The sequence below is a fragment of the Nannobrachium achirus genome (genome assembly GCF_963921795.1).
Source record: "Nannobrachium achirus genome assembly, chromosome: 15".
Classification (NCBI taxonomy): domain Eukaryota; kingdom Metazoa; phylum Chordata; class Actinopteri; order Myctophiformes; family Myctophidae; genus Nannobrachium; species Nannobrachium achirus.
In genome coordinates, this window is record NC_137822.1 from 40,892,998 (window position 1) to 40,912,596 (window position 19,599).

Genomic DNA, 19,599 nt, shown 5'->3' on the forward strand with positions numbered 1-19,599 from the left:
TGTACTAAAGATACGGGCAACATACAAACAAACACAGAAATACATGATTCACCAACAGAGCAAGAGCAAGCGTGGGGGAGACAGCTCATCTGTTAGATTGATAGCTGTAGTTGAGTTGTAATTCACCCTTTGAAAGCCTTCTGGTTGGTTCCTGACTGACCAGCCAGCAGGCTCTATCTGCCTTGTCCCGCCCGGGTTCTGCCTTTTTTATGTTGAATTTGCTAAAACATCATTTTTGGAGAAATAAAAACATTTAAAAACATGATGAGTCACTATATTGCCTCTGAGCAGCTCCATTTTACTGAAACCAAGTTTGAGATTAGAATTGAACACACGGAATAATAATACGAAGCAACTGAATTAAAACGGTAGTGGATGGAGTGTCCCTCCGAGTGTCCCACCAAGACACAGCAACCAATGGGTGTACAGAGGGGCCGGACAACGGGCGGGACTTGACATTAGCCCAGTGACACAAAGCTTGCTGACCAGACCTTCAAATGAGTTTGAATGGAAGGCCAAACTAACATATATTTGGCAATCTATACATTTCTGCCACGACAATACCCATGCAACCGTGATGAGCCCAGCTGTTTGGAAATGGTCTGATTCATTTGGAACGTTTGCTTTCGGCTTTAGGACTGTGACTAGGATTCTTTGACTTGGCTCTCAGGCGTCGTCTCTTAGAATTTAGTCTGCTGGAAGGATCATTAGTTTCCCCGGGCGGGCCCGGGTACTGACGGAGGACGCGACGTGAACGCTGATCCATTGTCCTTGGCCAGCCTTCACAGATGGGGCAGCAGCCCAAGCCCACTGTGTGCTTGTGGAGAGGAGCAAACTATGGAGCACATCATAGAAGCCTGCCCTCTCCAGAGACTGGAAGGAGGATTAGTCATCCTCCATACAGCAGACCAGGAGGCAACTGCTTGGCTTAAGGACTTTGCATTCGCTAAATAAAATAAATTTGGAACGTTCAGGCTTTCAGGTTGTGTTGCCTGAAGTGCAGCACATGCAAACAGTGGGAGAGAAATGTCCTCTCAGTACAGGGTTGTTCAACATGGAATAGCCTTCCACTGACCATAACGGCCGGGCTACACCGGAAAACATGCGTGCACGCGTGTGCTGTCTGTGCGTGTGCGAAAAGGCCCTGGCTACACCAAGGAGGGAGTATTTGTGCGCGAGTCCAGGGAGTTTCAGATTCTATTTTTACAGCGTGCGTATGCGGGGCTCGCGCTATCCGTGAGCCTGGTGTAGCCGATATCATTGATATATAGATATTGGATCTTTCCAAGCGCTCAGACGCACGCACGCCCCGCATACACACTGACGCACGTGAAAAGCCTTGGTGTAGCCCGGCCGTCAGAGATCGTCCTATGTTTCCATCCTTTAAGTACAATCTAAAAAACAAATGGCTACTTACTTACTTAATAACCAAACGTGCGACCATTTATAATCATGCACGTTATTTGACAACGTTCCTGTACTACTTGCCTCCTTTTTTTAAAGATTTCTTTGGGGCCTTGTTCTGCCTTTATTGATATTAAATAGTATAGACAGGAAAGGAAGACAGGGGACAGGGACGCAGCAAAGGTCGTCGGGACCGGGATTCGAACCCGCGACACGCTGTCAGGCATTGCAGCCCCTAGGTGCCCGGACCGCAAGGCCAGCAGTTCGGGCACCTTCACACAGTTTCACAAACCACAGACGTTTTCAGGCCAAGGACCCCTTAGTTGAGAGAGAGATGAAGCAGGGACTCCCACAACCTTTTCATAGATTCCATAATATAGTTTCATCGTCTGACGGCACGATCATCAGTGTATTTTGGATTCATGTCAATTTGAACCACTTGAACCGTCAATACTTAATAATCCTGACCTTTCACTCTGTACTTAATCTGCTCTCTTACCCCTCTACACCAAAGCTCTTTGCTAAAAATAGCTGATCTACAAGCTCACAACGCCTCGCAGCGCAAGGCGTTGTGACCTTGTAGATCTGCTTTTTTTTGGCTAAAGTTCTCAGAATAAGGTTCAAGTGGTTGATATAAAAAAGGAGGAAAAAACCTTTCATCACTCAAAGATTTGGAGGACCCCCTGTAGTAACTCTGAGGACCCCCTATGGGGTCCTGGACCCTCTGTCTGTCTGTCTGTCTAACTCTCTCACTCTCTGTTTGTCTGTCTGTCTGTCTGTCTGTCTGTCTGTCTGTCTGTCTGTCTGTCTGTCTGTCTGTCTCAGTTGGTGGAACACTACTCCTACAAGCCAGACGGTCTCCTCTGTGTGCTGACAGAGCCATGTGCACGACCTGACGGTCGCGGTAACACACGTACGTACGCACTACGCACACACGCGCGCACACGCACGCACACAAACACTTCAGACGAAAATATGTTCCTTCCTTTTACTCCACTACAATTATTTGAAAACTTTAGTTACTAGTTACTTTGTAGATTGTGTTTATCATTATAACACATACATTACATTTGCGGCCCGCGGGGTGCTACTGTCTGGCCCCCACCAACCCCAGGAATAATGGTGATAAAAGAGCAGCAACAACAGTATATCGTCATTGTCGGGTGGAAAACCTGTATCTCCAAATTTGTATGTTCTTTCGCAAAGTAAAGCCCTGCTTCATCATACAAGGCCGTCGCACAAAAGTAGTGAAAACGGCAGATCTACAAGCACACAATTGTGTGCTTGTAGATCGGCTGTTTTCACTAGTTTAAATCATTTTTAAAATGATAAATGCAAAACAACGGTTTTGGACATACAAGATTTTCACCCGACAACGACGATATCTGAACTGTCGCTGGAGTAGCGGGAATGCTGCCGTCGCCCCCTGCAATGTTGTGGCCCTCGGCTTGGTACCCTAGACATAATTCGGCCCTTGGGGAAAACTAATTCGGGAACCTTGTTGTACAGCATAATAACTGTATGTTGTCATTGTACATCATAATAACTGTATATATGTTGTTATTGTACAGCATAATAACTGTATATATGTTGTTATTGTACAGCATAATAACTGTATATATGTTGTTATTGTACAGCATAATAACTGTATATATGTTGTTATTGTACAGCATAATAACTGTATGTTGTCATTGTACATCATAATAACTGTATATATGTTGTCATTGTACAGCATAATAACTGTATGTTGTCATTGTACATCATAATAACTGTATGTTGTCATTGTACATCATAATAACTGTATGTATGTTGTCATTGTACAGCATATTAACTGTATGTTGTCATTGTACATCATAATAACTGTATGTTGTCATTGTACATCATAATAACTGTATATATGTTGTCATTGTACAGCATATTAACTGTATGTTGTCATTGTACATCATAATAACTGTATGTTGTCATTGTACATCATAATAACTGTATGTATGTTGTCATTGTACAGCATATTAACTGTATGTTGTCATTGTACATCATAATAACTGTATATATGTTGTTATTGTACAGCATAATAACTGTATATATGTTGTTATTGTACAGCATAATAACGGTATATATGTTGTTATTGTACAGCATAATAACTGTATATATGTTGTCATTGTACAGCATATTAACTGTATATATGTTGTTATTGTACAGCATAATAACGGTATATATGTTGTTATTGTACAGCATAATAACTGTATATATGTTGTCATTGTACAGCATATTAACTGTATATATGTTGTCATTGTACAGCATATTAACTGTATATATGTTGTCATTGTACAGCTGGAACGCCAGACGACCACAATGTAAGTTTCTTTCATACATTTTATTTTACATAACATATTGTAATATCTCTACCTGACTCATGATTCATTAGGAAGGTGGTTCTCAACCTGTGGTACATGTACCACTGGTGGTACGTGAGCCCCCTCTGGTGGTACACAGAGGGGTCTCCCAAAAAAGAAGAAAAAATACATTATTCAACCCCCTCTGAAAATGTGGTTTATTAGTGTGAACTATCCTCAAAACCGTACTTTTAGGAACACTTTGACACTTTGATTGTCTACCAACCATCCTTATGTGTAACATTAAAATGTATTAAAATAATATTTATGTTATTTAAAGTTATTAAAAGACTCATGAGGTTTGAGACTGTGCAGTAGTGCTCATTATTTGCACGGGTAGAGAGCTATTTCAACCAATCATATTTCTTTGTCGGAACTAGCTGTTGTATAACATCAGTTATTATGCTGGGACTTGGAGAGTCCGATATCTTCTGAGGTGGTACATGGTGTACAAAGGTTGAGAACCATTGGATAAGGACATTTGTCTCATTCATGAATCCAAAGCAATAATCCATATTAATGTGTTCAATAACATAATTATATCCTGGTCCTTTCTCTGCAGGGAAATTCCTTTTCAGGAATGTTCGACAAACTTTTTTCTTCTGTACCCGGCTCGGCTGGCCGTAAACTAAAGGTACTCCAACTTGATTGATTGATTGATTGATTGATTGATTGATTGAATGATTACTAGTTGTGATGTACTGTAGGCTTTTCCAGCACCTGTGCTTTTAGCACCATCTACAGAACACATGAGTCAACCTTCGAGTCAAACAAATCAGCTGTTAGCAGAATCTGTCTTGAGAGATTATATTACTTTATAATCCTATAAATTATAGGTTCCATTTTTCAGACCGCTCTCTCTTTGTGTCCTGTCTAATGTTGTGACAGGACTGGGGCAAAGCCAAACACAAGTCTGCCAACGATGTCAACCCCTACGCTATCAGGGTGGCCAGCAAAGGTACACACTCGCACACATGCACGCACACGCGCACACTTACACACACACACACACACACACACACACACACACACACACACACACACACACACACACACACACACACACACACACACACACACACACACACACTTAATAAGTAACAGTAACACACATAGCTTTTGTCCAGCACCATTTTGCCAGACGCACCGGTACACACCGATGCACGCCGCCATGGCAGCTTGCCAAGTCACCTGCCTTAGTAACCTGTTGCTAACGTGGCATTGGACAAGGATACGTTTAGGAGGGGCATAGCGACTGGTCAATTGTGACCATGGACAAATACCGGCACAATTGTGACTGCGGACAAATACCAGCACAATTGTGACCATGGACAAATACCAGCACAATTGTGACCATGGACAAATACCAGCACAATTGTGACCGCGGACAGTAATTGGGTTTTATGATGAAAATGAGAAGATTAAAAAAGAAAGTCTAGAATTTGCCACGGACACGTTTGTCCATGTAAGGAAATGTTGATGACCCCTGTCTAAATGGGTTAATCTGACAAACTCCATACGCACGTGTGTGTGTGTGTGTGTGTGTGTGTGTGTGTGTGTGTGTGTGTGTGTGTGTGTGTGTGTGTGTGTGTGTGTGTGTGTGTGTGTGTGTGTTCCCAGCAGATGCCATGCCCATGGACACGGAGGTGTACGAGAGCCCCTACGCAGACCCTGACGAGCTGCGGAGCGCCAAGGTGGAGCGCCACCAGATCATCCTGGAGGACGGAGAGCTGGGCTCTGGGAACTTTGGAACCGTCATGAGAGGCATCTACAAGATGAGGAAGTATGTTAGTTTAGTCATAGTCTTTTATATACATTTTCATTTAGCCATAGTCTTTTATAAACACTTTAATTTAGTCATAGTCTTTTATAAACAGTTTCATTTAGTCATAGTCTTTTATATACATTTTCATTTATTTTTTGTCATATTTTAGTCATCTGAAATTAGTTTAGCTTAGTTTTTAGTCTAGTCTCAGTTGACTAAATCTACAGTTGATTTTGTCGACAATAAACTATTTTTGCAGGCCTTGATGGCGTTGTAATGGATGATTTTACACTTGGTTGCATGCTGAAAATAGCAGATCTACAAGCTCACAATGCTGCGACGTGTTGCGGCGTGTTGTGTATCTTTCAGAGCACAACAGCCGAGCAAAAATCATCATCAAGGCAAAATAATAAAAATCGACAAAATCAACTGTAGCTATAGTCATCTAAAACTAGACTAAAACTACGGTAAATGACATTTTATTCAAAAGACTGTGACTAAAACTAAATCAAAACTAGAACTGCACTCTGTCGAGGTGCCAACTTGTGCCTTGTGTAGACCACAAGTAGGCCATGTATGGCCTACTTGTGCGCCAGCAGAGCGCGCCTTGAGGTGCGCTCACCACTGGCATCACCACTGGCATCACCACTGGCATCACCACTGGCGATGCCAGTGACATCACCACTGGCATCACCTGGAATGCAGGTCCCTCATTGGCTGTTAATGATGACGTTGCCAGAAATGCTGGTCCCTGATTAGGCTACGGCAGGGTTCCCCAATTAGTTTTCCCCAAGGGTCGAATTATGTCTAGGGTACCAAGCTGAGGGCCACAACATTGCAGGGGGCGACGGTGGCGTTCCCACTACTCCAGCAACAGTTCAGATATCGTCGTTGTCGGGTGAAAATCTTGTGTCAAAAAACCGTTCATTTTGAATTTATCATTTTAAAAATGATTTAAACTAGTGAAAACAGCCGATCTACAAGCACACAACGCCTCGCACCGCGAGGCGTTGTGTGCTTGTAGATCTGCTGTTTTCACTACTTTTGTGCGACGGCCTTGTATGATTTGCGAAAGAACGTACACATTTGGAGATACGAGATTTCCACCCGACAACGATGATATACTAGTGTTGTTGCTGCTCTTATACCACCATTATTACTGGGGTACCTACTGTACATACATACATACACAGCCGAATGCAGTACTTGGCCGTTCTGCTGGCTGCAAGTCATGATTTGCTCGTTGCTAGGACGGAGAAGACGGTAGCGGTGAAGATCCTGAAGAACAGCGACAACGACCCGGCGGTGCGCGAGGACATGCTGCGCGAGGCGGACGTGATGCAGCAGCTGGACAACCCCTACATCGTCAGGATGATCGGCATCTGCGAGGCCGAGAGCCTCATGCTCATCATGGAGCTGGCCGACCTGGGCCCGCTCAACAAGTTCCTGCAGAAGAACAAGTGAGTGCTGCTGCTGCTGCCCCCTAGCTGTCTGGCTGTCTCACAGGCCAGTGGTTCTCAAGCTTTTCAGGCTGTGACTCCCAAAATACATCATATTTTAACTGGGGACCCCCCCACCCTGACGAGCACTAAGAGTTGAGGCATTGCATTTTGTATAACACGGTTCTATTGTGAAAACAGCAGATCTACATGCTCACAGGGCCTCGTAATAGGCAGATATATAGCAGATAAGAAAATAGCAGATCTACTTGTAGATCTGCTATTTTTCAATAGCTAAAGCATAAAATAGTGGTTAAAGTGGTTCAAATCTAACATTACACAGGTTTGCCTTCCTAGTCAGTGGCTTAATGCTACTGATTTTTCTGTATAACCAGAATTCTCACAGTGAAGAACATCACAGAGCTGGTGTAATACTATTAATCATTTTTCTGTATAACCAGAATTCTCACAGTGAAGTACATCACAGAGCTGGTGTAATAATAATCATTGTTCTGTCTAACCAGACATCTCACAGTGAAGAACATCACAGAGCTGGTGTAATAATAATCATTGTTCTGTCTAACCAGACATCTGACAGTGAAGAACATCACAGATCTGGTGTAATAATAATCATTGTTCTGTCTAACCAGACATCTCACAGTGAAGAACATCACAGAGCTGGTGTAATAATAATCATTGTTCTCTAACCAGACATCTCACAGTGAAGAACATCACAGAGCTGGTGTAATAATAATCATTGTCCTCTAACCAGACATCTCACAGTGAAGAACATCACAGAGCTGGTGTAATAATAATCATTGTTCTCTAACCAGACATCTCACAGTGAAGAACATCACAGAGCTGGTGCACCAGGTGTGCATGGGCATGAAGTACCTTGAGGAACACAACTTCGTGCACAGGGACCTGGCAGCCCGCAACGTGCTGCTGGTCACCCAGCACTACGCCAAGATCAGCGACTTTGGCCTGTCCAAGGCCCTGACCGAGGAGCAGGACTTCTATAAGGTATGTACAGGTATATGTTTCTATAAGGTATGTACAGGTATATGTTTCTATAAGGTATATATATATAAGGTAGATCAGTGACTTTGGCCTGTCCAAGGCCCTGACCGAGGAGCAGGACTTCTACAAGGTATTCATTCATTCAACCTTTATTTATTTTCTCTGGGACACATTGGAGGGCAAGCCCTCATTTTCAATGATGCCGGGATTACAATAAAAACAAGCAACAACAGTAATAATAAGATAAAAACAGCAAGATAAAACAAATGATGTTGTACAAAGACAAGCAACTAACAGTAAGAAAACAATAACGCAGACAGCTTAATTAAAACAGTGACAATTTAAAACAATAACATTTGAAAGCAGAGTTTTAAAATGTCCCAATGAAATCATGGATTCGAGTTTTAAAGTGCGTTCATTCCTACTAAAAGGGGCGCTAAAGCCAAAGGCTGTTTTGCCTAGGTCAGAGTAGGCCTCACAGCTCATCCGCACTGCCCGCGATGTGACGCGAGCGATGCGACACGAGCAATGAAATCTCATTAAAATACGTTTCAAAGTGAACGTCCTAACCTACCGCGAGCGACAACGCGTCGTGCCGCGACGTCATCCACCCCTCCGGTTTTCACTCGCGGAGCCTCTATTTGAGCAAGGTTTCGCGGCGACGTCCATAGAGGTAAATGGCCATGTCCCGCCCCCCAAACACCTTATATTATTATTTATTTATTTGATTGGTTCAGGGCTACGTCGCAACGCAATGGCCGACGCTCCATATGAGGACAGTATTTCGCGGGACATCGTGTCACGTCGCTTGCTCCCGTGCAGTGTGGATGAGATGTTAGGAACTATTAGTAGGATGTAATTCTGAGAATTAGACTCATAGAAAAAGATCTGGCAACACTTTGACCCCCATATGTGTGTGTCTTCCTTCATTCCAGGCCACCCACCATGGGAAGTGGCCCATCAAATGGTACGCTCCAGAGTGCATGAACTTCCTGAGGTTCTCCACCAAGAGTGATGTGTGGAGCTTTGGAGTGCTGATGTGGGAGGCCTACTCCTATGGACAGAAACCCTACAGGGTAGGTTATGTTATGTTAACACTTTCACAGCCTGCCCAGAATGGCTGTCGGTGGACTAGCCGGAAATCATTTTACAAGACCATCAGCGCGATCCCACGTAACGTCATTCTTTTTACCGCATCACGATCCCCCGTTGTTTACATACCAGCGAATTGTCTCAGCTCTGCATTGGCATATAGTGGGGGTTTTGTCAGAGGCATTTTCCCCCCCGTGCGCTTCGCGTACACGATCCGTGCACATCGAGGTAAGCGAATGTAATCCACTCCGTATGCAGCGCCCATGTCAACTTTTTTCTGATCGAAAACATCACGGACAGATGCTATGCTAACGCCTCCTCCTACAATGAAAGTTAACAGGACTCTGGCTATAGAGTCTGAAAAGCTACCAGAAGCACTTCCGGTTCAAAGGGTTGAGAGAATGATCCTTTTAGATCAGTCGAAAAAGAGATGGAGAAGAGCTGCCGATCGGTTTTCTTCGATCATTGCCGAAAATTACGGTCCGGCTAATTTAAGTACTGAAGAAGTACGGTTTAATCCGGTTTTAATATTAACTGGCTCCCCGTGGCTGAGAAAGAGTTAAAGGAGTAGTTCACTCCCCAAATTACTTTTTTTTTCTCCTATTGATTACTCACACCACGGAGACTTGAGTTCAATAATAGTTTTTTGTATTTGTAGCATTCCTAAGTCAATAATTTGATTACAATCAATTTACTATAATCAATCTTATAGGGACTAGGCTAAATCTAGTTGCATTTAGATATCATTCGTTGCGCGTCGCTCCAATGAACTGCAGAGGCGAATATTGTGTTTCATATCTATGCTTTACACCACTGATGACATCATCACTGTGTGCCGCTGACAGGGCAAGAAGGGGACAGAGGTGATGGAGATGATCGAACAGGGCGGTCGCTTGGACCCCCCGAACAACTGTCCTCTGGAGATGTACGAGCTCATGAAGCACTGCTGGACCTACAGGTGAGACACGCTGGAAACTGGCTTTTTTCTTTTTCTCTTCGTATTTTCGCCTATGATGAGATCCCTATTTTGGGCATGTCATTAGCCATGTTTCCATAAGCTTATTTGAAAATAGGAAGCGAATTATCAGAAATTCGCATTCAGACAAAGCGAATTTAGCCTGTTTCCAAGACGTGAGCACTGCACGTCTGACTGCTGTGACTCGATCGCTGCACAGTGCACACTCATCCTGCAAGTTTCAGCGTCCTCTGGAAGGTGGCCGATCTGCAAGCTCACAGCGCGGCGCGGAGACGCGGATGCGAGCTGCTGTGAGCTTGTAGATCGGCCACTTTTGGCAGAATGTCATAATCTATTCGTATTTATTGTCTGACCCGTTTCCATTCACAAATGCGCATTTAGTTTATTCGATAAAGCCTCAAAATCCACCTCCTCCAAGTGGATAAATGTTTTTGCAGATAATGAAAGTTTATTCGAATTTTGAAGTGTTTCCATAAAAATATTTAAGCGCAAAAGGCTTAATGCGCATTAAGAGGCTTTATGTAAACGCCACTATATTGTAGAGAAGAAAAAGGCAAAAATGGTACATCTACAAGCTTACAGTGCATCACAATGTGGCCTGGCCTTGTAGAGGCTTACAAGGATTACAAGTATGGCCCTGAACGGCTGGCGTAGCGCTCTGGCGGGCACCTATAGGCTCCAATGTAGCATGACAGCGCATTCATTGTTGCGAGTTCGAGTCCCGATTCTGACAATCTCTCTCCCTGTTTCCTGTCTGTCTCTACTGTAAAACTATTACTTAAGGCCAAACAACCCCAAAAGATATTAAAAAAAAGGGAGAAAAAGGATTAGAAGTACAATTTACAGTATTTTGCTAGCTCTGGTTCATAGCGTTAGAAGGAGTTCTTCTTGACGCTATATGTCACTCACTGCTACTCACCAAATCATAGACGGTTCTAAGATGTTGAAAGTCTACTTTCCTTATTGGCAACACCCTGAGCCCCCCACCTCACATCTAAAATACACAATGTTGTCCAGAAAAGAAAATATTTCAAGTTTTAGCTACTCCACATCTTGACAAAAAGTGTATTTTAGACGTGAAGTGGGGGGCTCTGAATGTTCCCACTAGGGAAAGTAGGCTTTCAACTCCCTAAAACCGTCTTTGTTTTGGTGACGTTTATTTTGGTATTTATTTGGTACTAATACGATAGGCTGCACTGCCTGGGCTGTGAGCGCAAGGGCTTATCGGTCCCATACATAGACTGTAAAAAATATGGATGGTGGGAACCCATTCATTTCTATGCTGCGAAGATTGCGCTTTTTTTGCCCTTGTATGGGTGTCGCCATCATGGTACCCATTACTACCCAAGGAATGCTATTGGCTGCCAACGGTCACGTGCAACCGCAGGGATACATGGGACATTGTATTTAGCTTGCTGAAAATAAAGCACACGAAGAAGAATCATCACAAGCCTATGATCACAAGCCCCTCCTACAGCATTCCCTGCGTTAACATCAATTATAACATAAATTGGACCATATTTTCACAAAACGCATATCATGGTGATTGAAACGAGGCTTCAAACTAGCGACAGGAACCATAAAGTATTTATGACAATGTTTATTAAGGTAAGAAAATCAAATGTAAAAGCTTGGGGGAAATGAATGGATTCCTATATGGAGAACATGTTGCTTCTGGTACCAGAACAGCGCAACTAGCGGCATCAGTAGGGATGTCTCGATACCACTTTTTTGCTGACCAAGTACAAGTACGAGTACTTAATTTGAGTACTTGCCGATACCGAATACCGATACTGTAAATTAGGTTTATGTACAAGTGCTTAAATAGTTTGTGGCACAAAATAAAATGCTTTAAATAATTATGTTGTCATGCCTAGAGTGAGAGAACACTGTTCATTAGTTGAACTAACACACACAAAACTGTGTCTTAGGACTTTTGATATGTTGTTACCAACATATTTATGAAACAAAATGGTATCTGGCGCTGTCATGAGTAATATCGGACGAGTACGAGTACAGCAAAATAGGCCGGTATCGGGGCGAGTACCGATACTGCGAGTACCGATACCGCATCCCTACTTTTAGTTCCGTGTTTGCTTCATTTTAAATCCGGACAACTGGCCCCCTGGGCCACACGACATCCACGTCGTAACGAACAGGCACTAACTGTAAACATGTTGTGTGTTATTCCAGCTCGGAGGAGAGGCCTTCCTTTGCCGTGGTGGAGCCCAGGCTACGGGAGTATTATTACGACACGTACAACTAAAGAGCCCGTTTCCTGATTCGTCGTTGCAGCGCCGTCCGTCACACGACGAAGCATAAATTAGGCTTTAGGCCTTCCTTCCTTCCGACATTGGAAACTATCAAACTATGCAAAGATTAGAGAGGTGGACCGTGCACAGCGCTTAGCACTGGAATGCAAACGTGAAAGCATGAAAAGGTGCTGTAAGTGGTGTTTGGGGTTAAAAGTAAGAGTTAAATGGCTCTGTGTTGTGATAGTATGTATTGCTATAGAGCAGTGTTTCTCAAACTTTCAAATTTCAATGTCTCCCCTTAACTCTGACCGTGTATGTTCCATTTGTAAACCGTCAGTCCCTGGAATCCACTTTGAGAAACACTGCTATAGAGCAGTTGTTCTCAGCCTGTGGTACTACTATCACTGGTGGTACTTGAGCCCCCTCTGGTGGTACGCGGAGGAGTCTCCCAAAAAAAGAAGGGGATAAAAATACATAAGTGGAGTGAAATATTAATATTATACTACAGGTAGTTCTTCTGACCAAGCAATTAGTTGAATTGGGCTCTCCGGCTGTGCTGAAATGAGCATGACAGCTCACCTAGCCGTTTAATCAGTCATGCTGCTGATTAGATGGACTGACGGAGTCTCGGCAGCAGTAGCGCTGTTCAGGGGCGTAACACCAAATTCTGGGCCCTGGGTACAAGGATTCACTGCGGGGCCCCCCATGAATGTTAACTATTGAAAAATAGCACATATACAAGCTCACAGCGCGGCACCGAGTGCTGTAGATCTGCTATTTTTTGAAAAATCGTGAATATGTGTGCAAGAAACCTATGTCAAGGACCCCCAAGATGATATGTATTTGGCCACGGACCCCGGTCTCAAAATATTTAGTTCCAGGGACCCCCCAGAAGCAAGATTTGAGTTAGAAATGTTCGCTTAAAAAATACATATATTCAAAGATTTTCACACATTTTCACAACTTTTCAAAAATAGCAGATCTACAAGCTCGCAGCGCGGCACTCGGTGCCGCGCTGTGAGCTTGTATATCTGCTATTTTTCAATAGATAAAGTTACTATAGGGCCCCTCCACCTTGGGCCCCAGTAACTCAGTCCCGCTTTCCTACCCCTTGTGACGCCCCTGGCGCTGTTGCAACCGCAGTAAGCTAAGTGGCGAGCATATCGTTTGCAGCTAAATCTGGCCGATGACCCAGTCATCACATTATTGTCTTATAGGAATACAACAAAGGCTCGAAAATCCCCATGAATTCAAGGAATAAATTGTCCTCCTGTGTTAACTGTGCATAGCTGAATAGGATGGGGTAGGTATATATAACCCTAAGCCTAATGATTACTGTCACAATATGGAGCTCTATCTTTTAAACCAAGAAAGGGTCATTCTAACCCTAAAATATCACTTACACCACCTCTAATTGTTGAATAACTGAAATGTACGATGAATGTTTGAATGCAAGCTTCTATTCCTTAAAGCAGCACTATGCAACCTTTTTTTTATTCTGTATGTTAATACAATATAACTTATAGAGTATGTTAATACAATGTAACTTATAGAGTATGTTAATACAATATAACTTATAGAGTATTAGTCCATGGGCCATACGAGAGATGTCGGTCTCCGAAAGGTGGCAAAGGTTACCATGCATTTTTGAAAATCTCTATATCTGTAGATTATATTTTGGTATTATAACCCTTTCTGAGACACAGCTAAATTGATGTTATCAGCCGCTAGAGTTGGTGTCCCATTAACTTTACTATACAGGGAAAAAAAGCGAGTCATCACTTTTCACACTTTTGTGGGGGGCCGTTTTATCCCAAGGAATGTTTTTGTGCAAAACAGATGCTTGCAATGGATTCAGAATCATGAAAAACCACTAGTTTGATAACATCAATTTAGCTGTGTCTCAGAAAGGGTTATCATACTTAAATATAATCTACAGATATAGAGCTTTTCAAAAATACATGGTAACCTTTGCCACCTTTCAGAGACCAACATCTTGTATGGCCCATGGACTATAATTATGTTAATACAATATAACTTATACAACTGGGATAGTTGTATTTTGTCTCCCTGCTCTACTATAGAGACATTTAGATGGTGTCAAAGCAAAGGTCATATCTCACCTAGATCTGACACCAATTTTGATTCAATGTATCCCCTGAGCAAGCAGGCAGGCTCTATTAGCTCAATGGTAAAGTCAGCACGCGCGCAGGAAGCCGCGGGTTCAAATCCGGGGTAGTATAGAGGAAAGTTACATAGTGCAGCTTTAAGTCTAACCACGGATCAATATATTATCTCACCCTTTATTCTTTTTTTTATTATCTTGGTTTCTTACTTGTATTTAATGACCTTTTTTTATTCACTGTAAGTAAGAGGAAATATTATATATACATATATATATGTGGCTTGTAAAATACACTCCGCATGAGGTACGATTCTATTGGTTATCAATCTATGATATGGATTTGTATTGATTACAAACAATTATTGATTTACATGTGACATTTTTGATACTCAACCACGCTTATTATGCAATTTTCTAAAGAGTAAATAATAAGAGTACATTCTTCATGATGTATCTTGATCCTAATGGCCAAATGTGTGATCTGGGAAGTTGAACCTTTTTGTGTTGTTTTTTGTATTTATTCAGTTTTTTTGTTTTTGTTTTCTTTGTCAATTTGTGAGCTAGTAATTCTGCCATATTTAGCACGGTACTAGGGATGGGCCGATATGAAAATGTCATATCACGATTATTGTGAACAAAGAAATCGCGATTTAGGATATTATCGTGATAATCATCAACATCCATTATCCTGGGGTGGAACATTTGCAGAAAAATAGCAGATCTACAAACTCAGAACGTGTTGCAAAGCCACGCGTTGTGAGCTTGTAGATCGGCTATTTTTTTGCAAAGAGATTTGGTAGAGAGTGAAAAAAAGACTTTTTGTTTTATCAAGTACGTATATTATAAGTACGTTTTAGCAATAGAGGGTTTAATTGGTACCGGATATGCAGCTCGGCAAATAAAAGGTGAATTGATCCCAGTGCATGACGGAGGACGATATCATGATAAATTAAATTGTGAGTGTTTTCTTATCACGATAAACGATAATATGGCTTATCATCCCATCCATACACATTGTCCTACGATGACGATTTGATAAGAACTCATTGCATTCCACCTCCTTTCGTATATATTAAAGGACAACTTTAGTTTTTTACAACAAGGGTTCATATTTTAGATTGTAATTAAAGAATATAAAAGATGAGTGTTAAATTGATTTCATTTACTTTTTTCTATTGTTTTAGAGATTCTTATTTCAGTGGTTGGGGGCATGCGTACAAGTGGCTAAATATGTAATTTTACACAGAATAAGCCCATTCCCAAGACACAACGCAACCTTTCATGGTTGGATGTGACTTATGGGGGCTAGAAGTGTTACTGTAAATAGCAATAAAGAAACTGCTGGCTTATTGTGTCTAAAAAGACATATTTAGCCACTTGTACGCATGCCCCCATGCGTACGCAGGGAGCGTGTCGCTGTTAGTACATCTCATCTTTTCGACACCCGACTCTAACCCTCACCCTAACCTTAACCTCCGTGGAGTGAGTCGCTAACCCTCCGGTCGAAATGATGGGCGTTCGCAAAAGCGTACGCATGCCCCACATTTTAGCACGGTAAACGCGATAAAACAATAGAATGAAGCAAATCTAAAATATGAACCCTTGTTGTAAAAAAACAAAGTTGTCCTTTAAAGGTGTGTAGCATTAATGTTGGCTCACAAATCCACGCTTTGTTTTTCTCGTACATTTTGTCTACGCACGGCGTCCACATGAGAAAAGAAAGACCCAGCGATATACAGTATGCATACAGCATCTATTGTGCCAATTGTGAAATAATTACCCTCAATTCAGGTATTTATTTAATTGTATTCAGAAACGGGCCTCCATTGCATCACCTTTTTTATACACAAAGACAGTTTTATACATTAATACATTACCTGTAAAAAAATTAAAATGAACTGATCATGTTGTTATGGACCAGGGGTCAGCAACCTTTTTGAAATGAAGTGCCATGTTTTTATTTTGTTGATTTTTGCCATGTCAACATAGATTTTAATGACACGCCATTAAAAATTCCAACATATTTTGATTGTCATTGACATTGTTATGACGATCATTAGACTTGGAGCAATAACCCACCTATCTCCCTGACTCCCTCCCCAGTCAAAGTTCAGAATTTTAATGAACGTAAAATGATGTGCAGGATGTAATTTGTTGCAAATTAGGTGACTTGAAGGAGTAGTTCACCTCCCAAAATGAAACATTTTCTATTGCTTACTCAGTTCAATAATATTTTTTTGTATTTGTCGCATTCCTAAGACAAAAAATGTGATTATAGTAAATGTACCCCCATTGATTCCGGATGGGGACCCGAATGCATGGCCCTGGATGGGGAAACCGTCAGGGTAAAAGCTTGATTTACTATAATCAAGCCTTTGTCTTAGGCGCCGTACAGACATCTGCGTCACGCATCATCATCTTATCGTCTGAGAATGGCCACTGGGGGCGCCGTACTAATGCATTCTCAATGCAAGTTTGTTTGGTGTTTTGTCGTTGCCGTGTCTCTTCAAGAGCGTACAGGCTGCGGTTGAGCTAGAGACACGGCAACGACAAAAAACCAAACAACCTTCCATTGACAATGCATTAGTACGGCGCTCCCAGTGGCCATTCTCAGACGATAAGATGATGATGCGTGACGCACATGTGTGAGCGCGGCCTTAGGAATGCGACAAAAAACCCAAAATATTATTGAACTCAAGTCTCCATGGCGTGAGTAATCAATAGGGAAAAAAAGTCATTTTGGGGGTGAACTACTCCTTTAATTTAATTTACCAAGTTTAAAACAATATTTGATTTTAAACCAAATTCCTCTCTCTCACACTTCCGCCAGTGTGCCAGCTAGTGATCACCCTCCCCTGTGCCAATGTTGGCACCCAACGTGTCTAAGGTTGCCTACCCCTGTTATGGACAGTTGGATTATGGACATCAGATCATATCCATTTCAACACGTCTGGACTGTTGATGCATAGCATGACTTATTAATAAAGCATGTCTGCAAAGTGCAACTTCTTGTGTCTATTTGGTCAAATTACTGTAAGTGAGCCAAGACGAAATGACGTGGATTTCTAATTACAGAAAGATCACACACTTTTACAAACATTGTTGGTGGATTCAGTTTGAGTTTCTTTTTCTTTTATTTTATTTGAGTCCCAGAGGGTTTTTAGCCAATTATTTTTACCCCTTTTTCGCCCCAATTTAGTCGTTATACCAATTGAATCCTCCCTACACACATTTCTGTGTTGTCACTGCTGTTGTATCCTACTAACTCACCTGCCAGTGAGGAGCCCCCACCAGGAGGACGTACTGTTGTATCCTACTAACTCGCCTGCCAGTGAGGAGCCCCCACCAGGAGGACTTCGTCCTACTCCTCCCGCCCAACACTCCCTGCCGCCTCATCCCGTAGGAGTACATGCAATGACCAGCATCACCCTCCCCGTCCGGCTTCCCTCCCCCGAACACGGACCAAATTGTGTTCGCACAGACACCCGACATTGCCAGTTGCACCACAGGGGATTCAAACCCACAACCTTCCATGGTGGTAGGTGGGCAGGGACTTTACCACTGTGCCACCCGAGTGCCACAATTTGAGTTTCTATCAGGATTCCTAAACATTAAAGGACAACTTCACCTTCACACATTTTCAACCTATCTTCATCTTCACCTTCACCCATTTTCAACCTATCTTCATATTAACGGTCCTCGGTGGCACCACGCTGTCGCCTCACAGCTAGAAGGTCCTGGGTTCGATTCCCGCCGGGGGACACTGTGGGCGCTGGAGGCGTGTTCTCTCCTCCGCGTCATCAGCGCCCACACCCTAGGTGGGGTTGGTGAAATGGCCTTTCTGTGTGGAGTTTGCATGTTCTTCCCGTGTTCCCTAGAGTAGGTACCCTCACAAAAAAAACATGCAGTAATCCTGTAATCCAGTAATCTCTATACTGCCTCCCCCTGGCCAGCCGATGGAGGGGAAAGGAACTGGTTGGAATAACGTGTTCCTTCCACGCGCTACGTCCTTCGGGGAAAACTCCCTCCTGTCATGCTCACTCCTCATGCACTGAAGGAAGCATGAGCTCAGTTCGGAGCTCTCCCCAGGTTGGCAGAGGGAGAGCAGAGCCCAGGATTACAGCTTAGGCACTTGGCACCGGGTGAAAAATGGGTTACAAAATCGTGGGATAAAAATGGTCCTCACTAATGTTCATAATAATGTTACAATTCTACACAGTCTAAGCATAGACACCCCCCCTCCACCCCCAACCCTGCTTCTAACGTGAAATGTTTGAGCACCATTTCCACCACTAAAGTAATTCAGTGTAGCCTATGTGGCAAAAAAAAAAAACGTGCTGTTTGCGAATGCATTCCATTTACTGAAGTGTCAAGCTGGCTGTTTGAAAGCCATGCCCAGCTCAGAGGTACGTTAATTGTCTGGAGCCTTCACTAGTGTTGCAGAGTAGACCCAGTCAGAGGTACGTTAATTGTCTGGAGCCTTCACTAGCGTTGCAGAGTAGACGGTTCGCTTCCAGCCTGGGGGGTCAAGCATGCAATTATCCTTCCTCACTGTGTTTTTGCAGACTGCTAATTGGTGCAATATTTCATGATGTCAGAAGGTAATAAAGCCGTCTTACTTCGCCATTAGAAATAAACGGAGTGGACGCACTGCATTATCAGTGGTGTCAATATTAGGGCTGCGACTATTGATTATTTTATTATCAATTATTCTGTATGGATTATTTGTTTGATTACTCAATAAACTTGAAGGTTTTTTATTTTTTTAAATATATATAGAAATAATTCATTGATTCTATAGGGGGTCCCTGGTCTAATACATTGATTACAAACAGGGGTCCCCGGTCCCTGGCCTAATGTATTAATTTCAAAGGTGGGCACTTAAAATGAAAAAGTTTGAGAAACACCACCACGGATGGAGATCATGGGAAGATGATTTTTGCAATGTCCTCACTAGGGATGGGACGATACGCAATATTATATCGTTTATCGTGATAAAAAACACGCGATAATCAGATCGTGGAGATTTAATTAATCATGATATCGTCCTCCGTCATGCACTGGGATCAATTCAGCTTTTTTTTGCCGAGCTGCATATCCGGTACCATTTAAACCCTCTATAACTGGTAA

General features: G+C 42.6%; 1 protein-coding gene across 1 annotated transcript in view; it reads left to right on the forward strand.

Annotated features, from left to right (window-relative positions):
* syk (spleen tyrosine kinase) overlaps positions 1-12,355 on the forward strand; it is a gene marked incomplete at both ends in the record, with an annotated part of 32,602 nt that extends 20,247 nt beyond the window's left edge. Inside the window, 10 exons of the mRNA XM_080743638.1 lie at positions 2,230-2,314; positions 3,736-3,758; positions 4,360-4,431; positions 4,686-4,755; positions 5,418-5,580; positions 6,813-7,022; positions 7,835-8,024; positions 8,957-9,097; positions 9,959-10,071; positions 12,283-12,355. Coding sequence (XP_080599764.1) covers positions 2,230-2,314; positions 3,736-3,758; positions 4,360-4,431; positions 4,686-4,755; positions 5,418-5,580; positions 6,813-7,022; positions 7,835-8,024; positions 8,957-9,097; positions 9,959-10,071; positions 12,283-12,355 — 1,140 coding nt within the window. The remainder of the gene's footprint in view (positions 1-2,229; positions 2,315-3,735; positions 3,759-4,359; positions 4,432-4,685; positions 4,756-5,417; positions 5,581-6,812; positions 7,023-7,834; positions 8,025-8,956; positions 9,098-9,958; positions 10,072-12,282) is intronic.
* Positions 12,356-19,599: the final 7,244 nt, after the last annotated feature.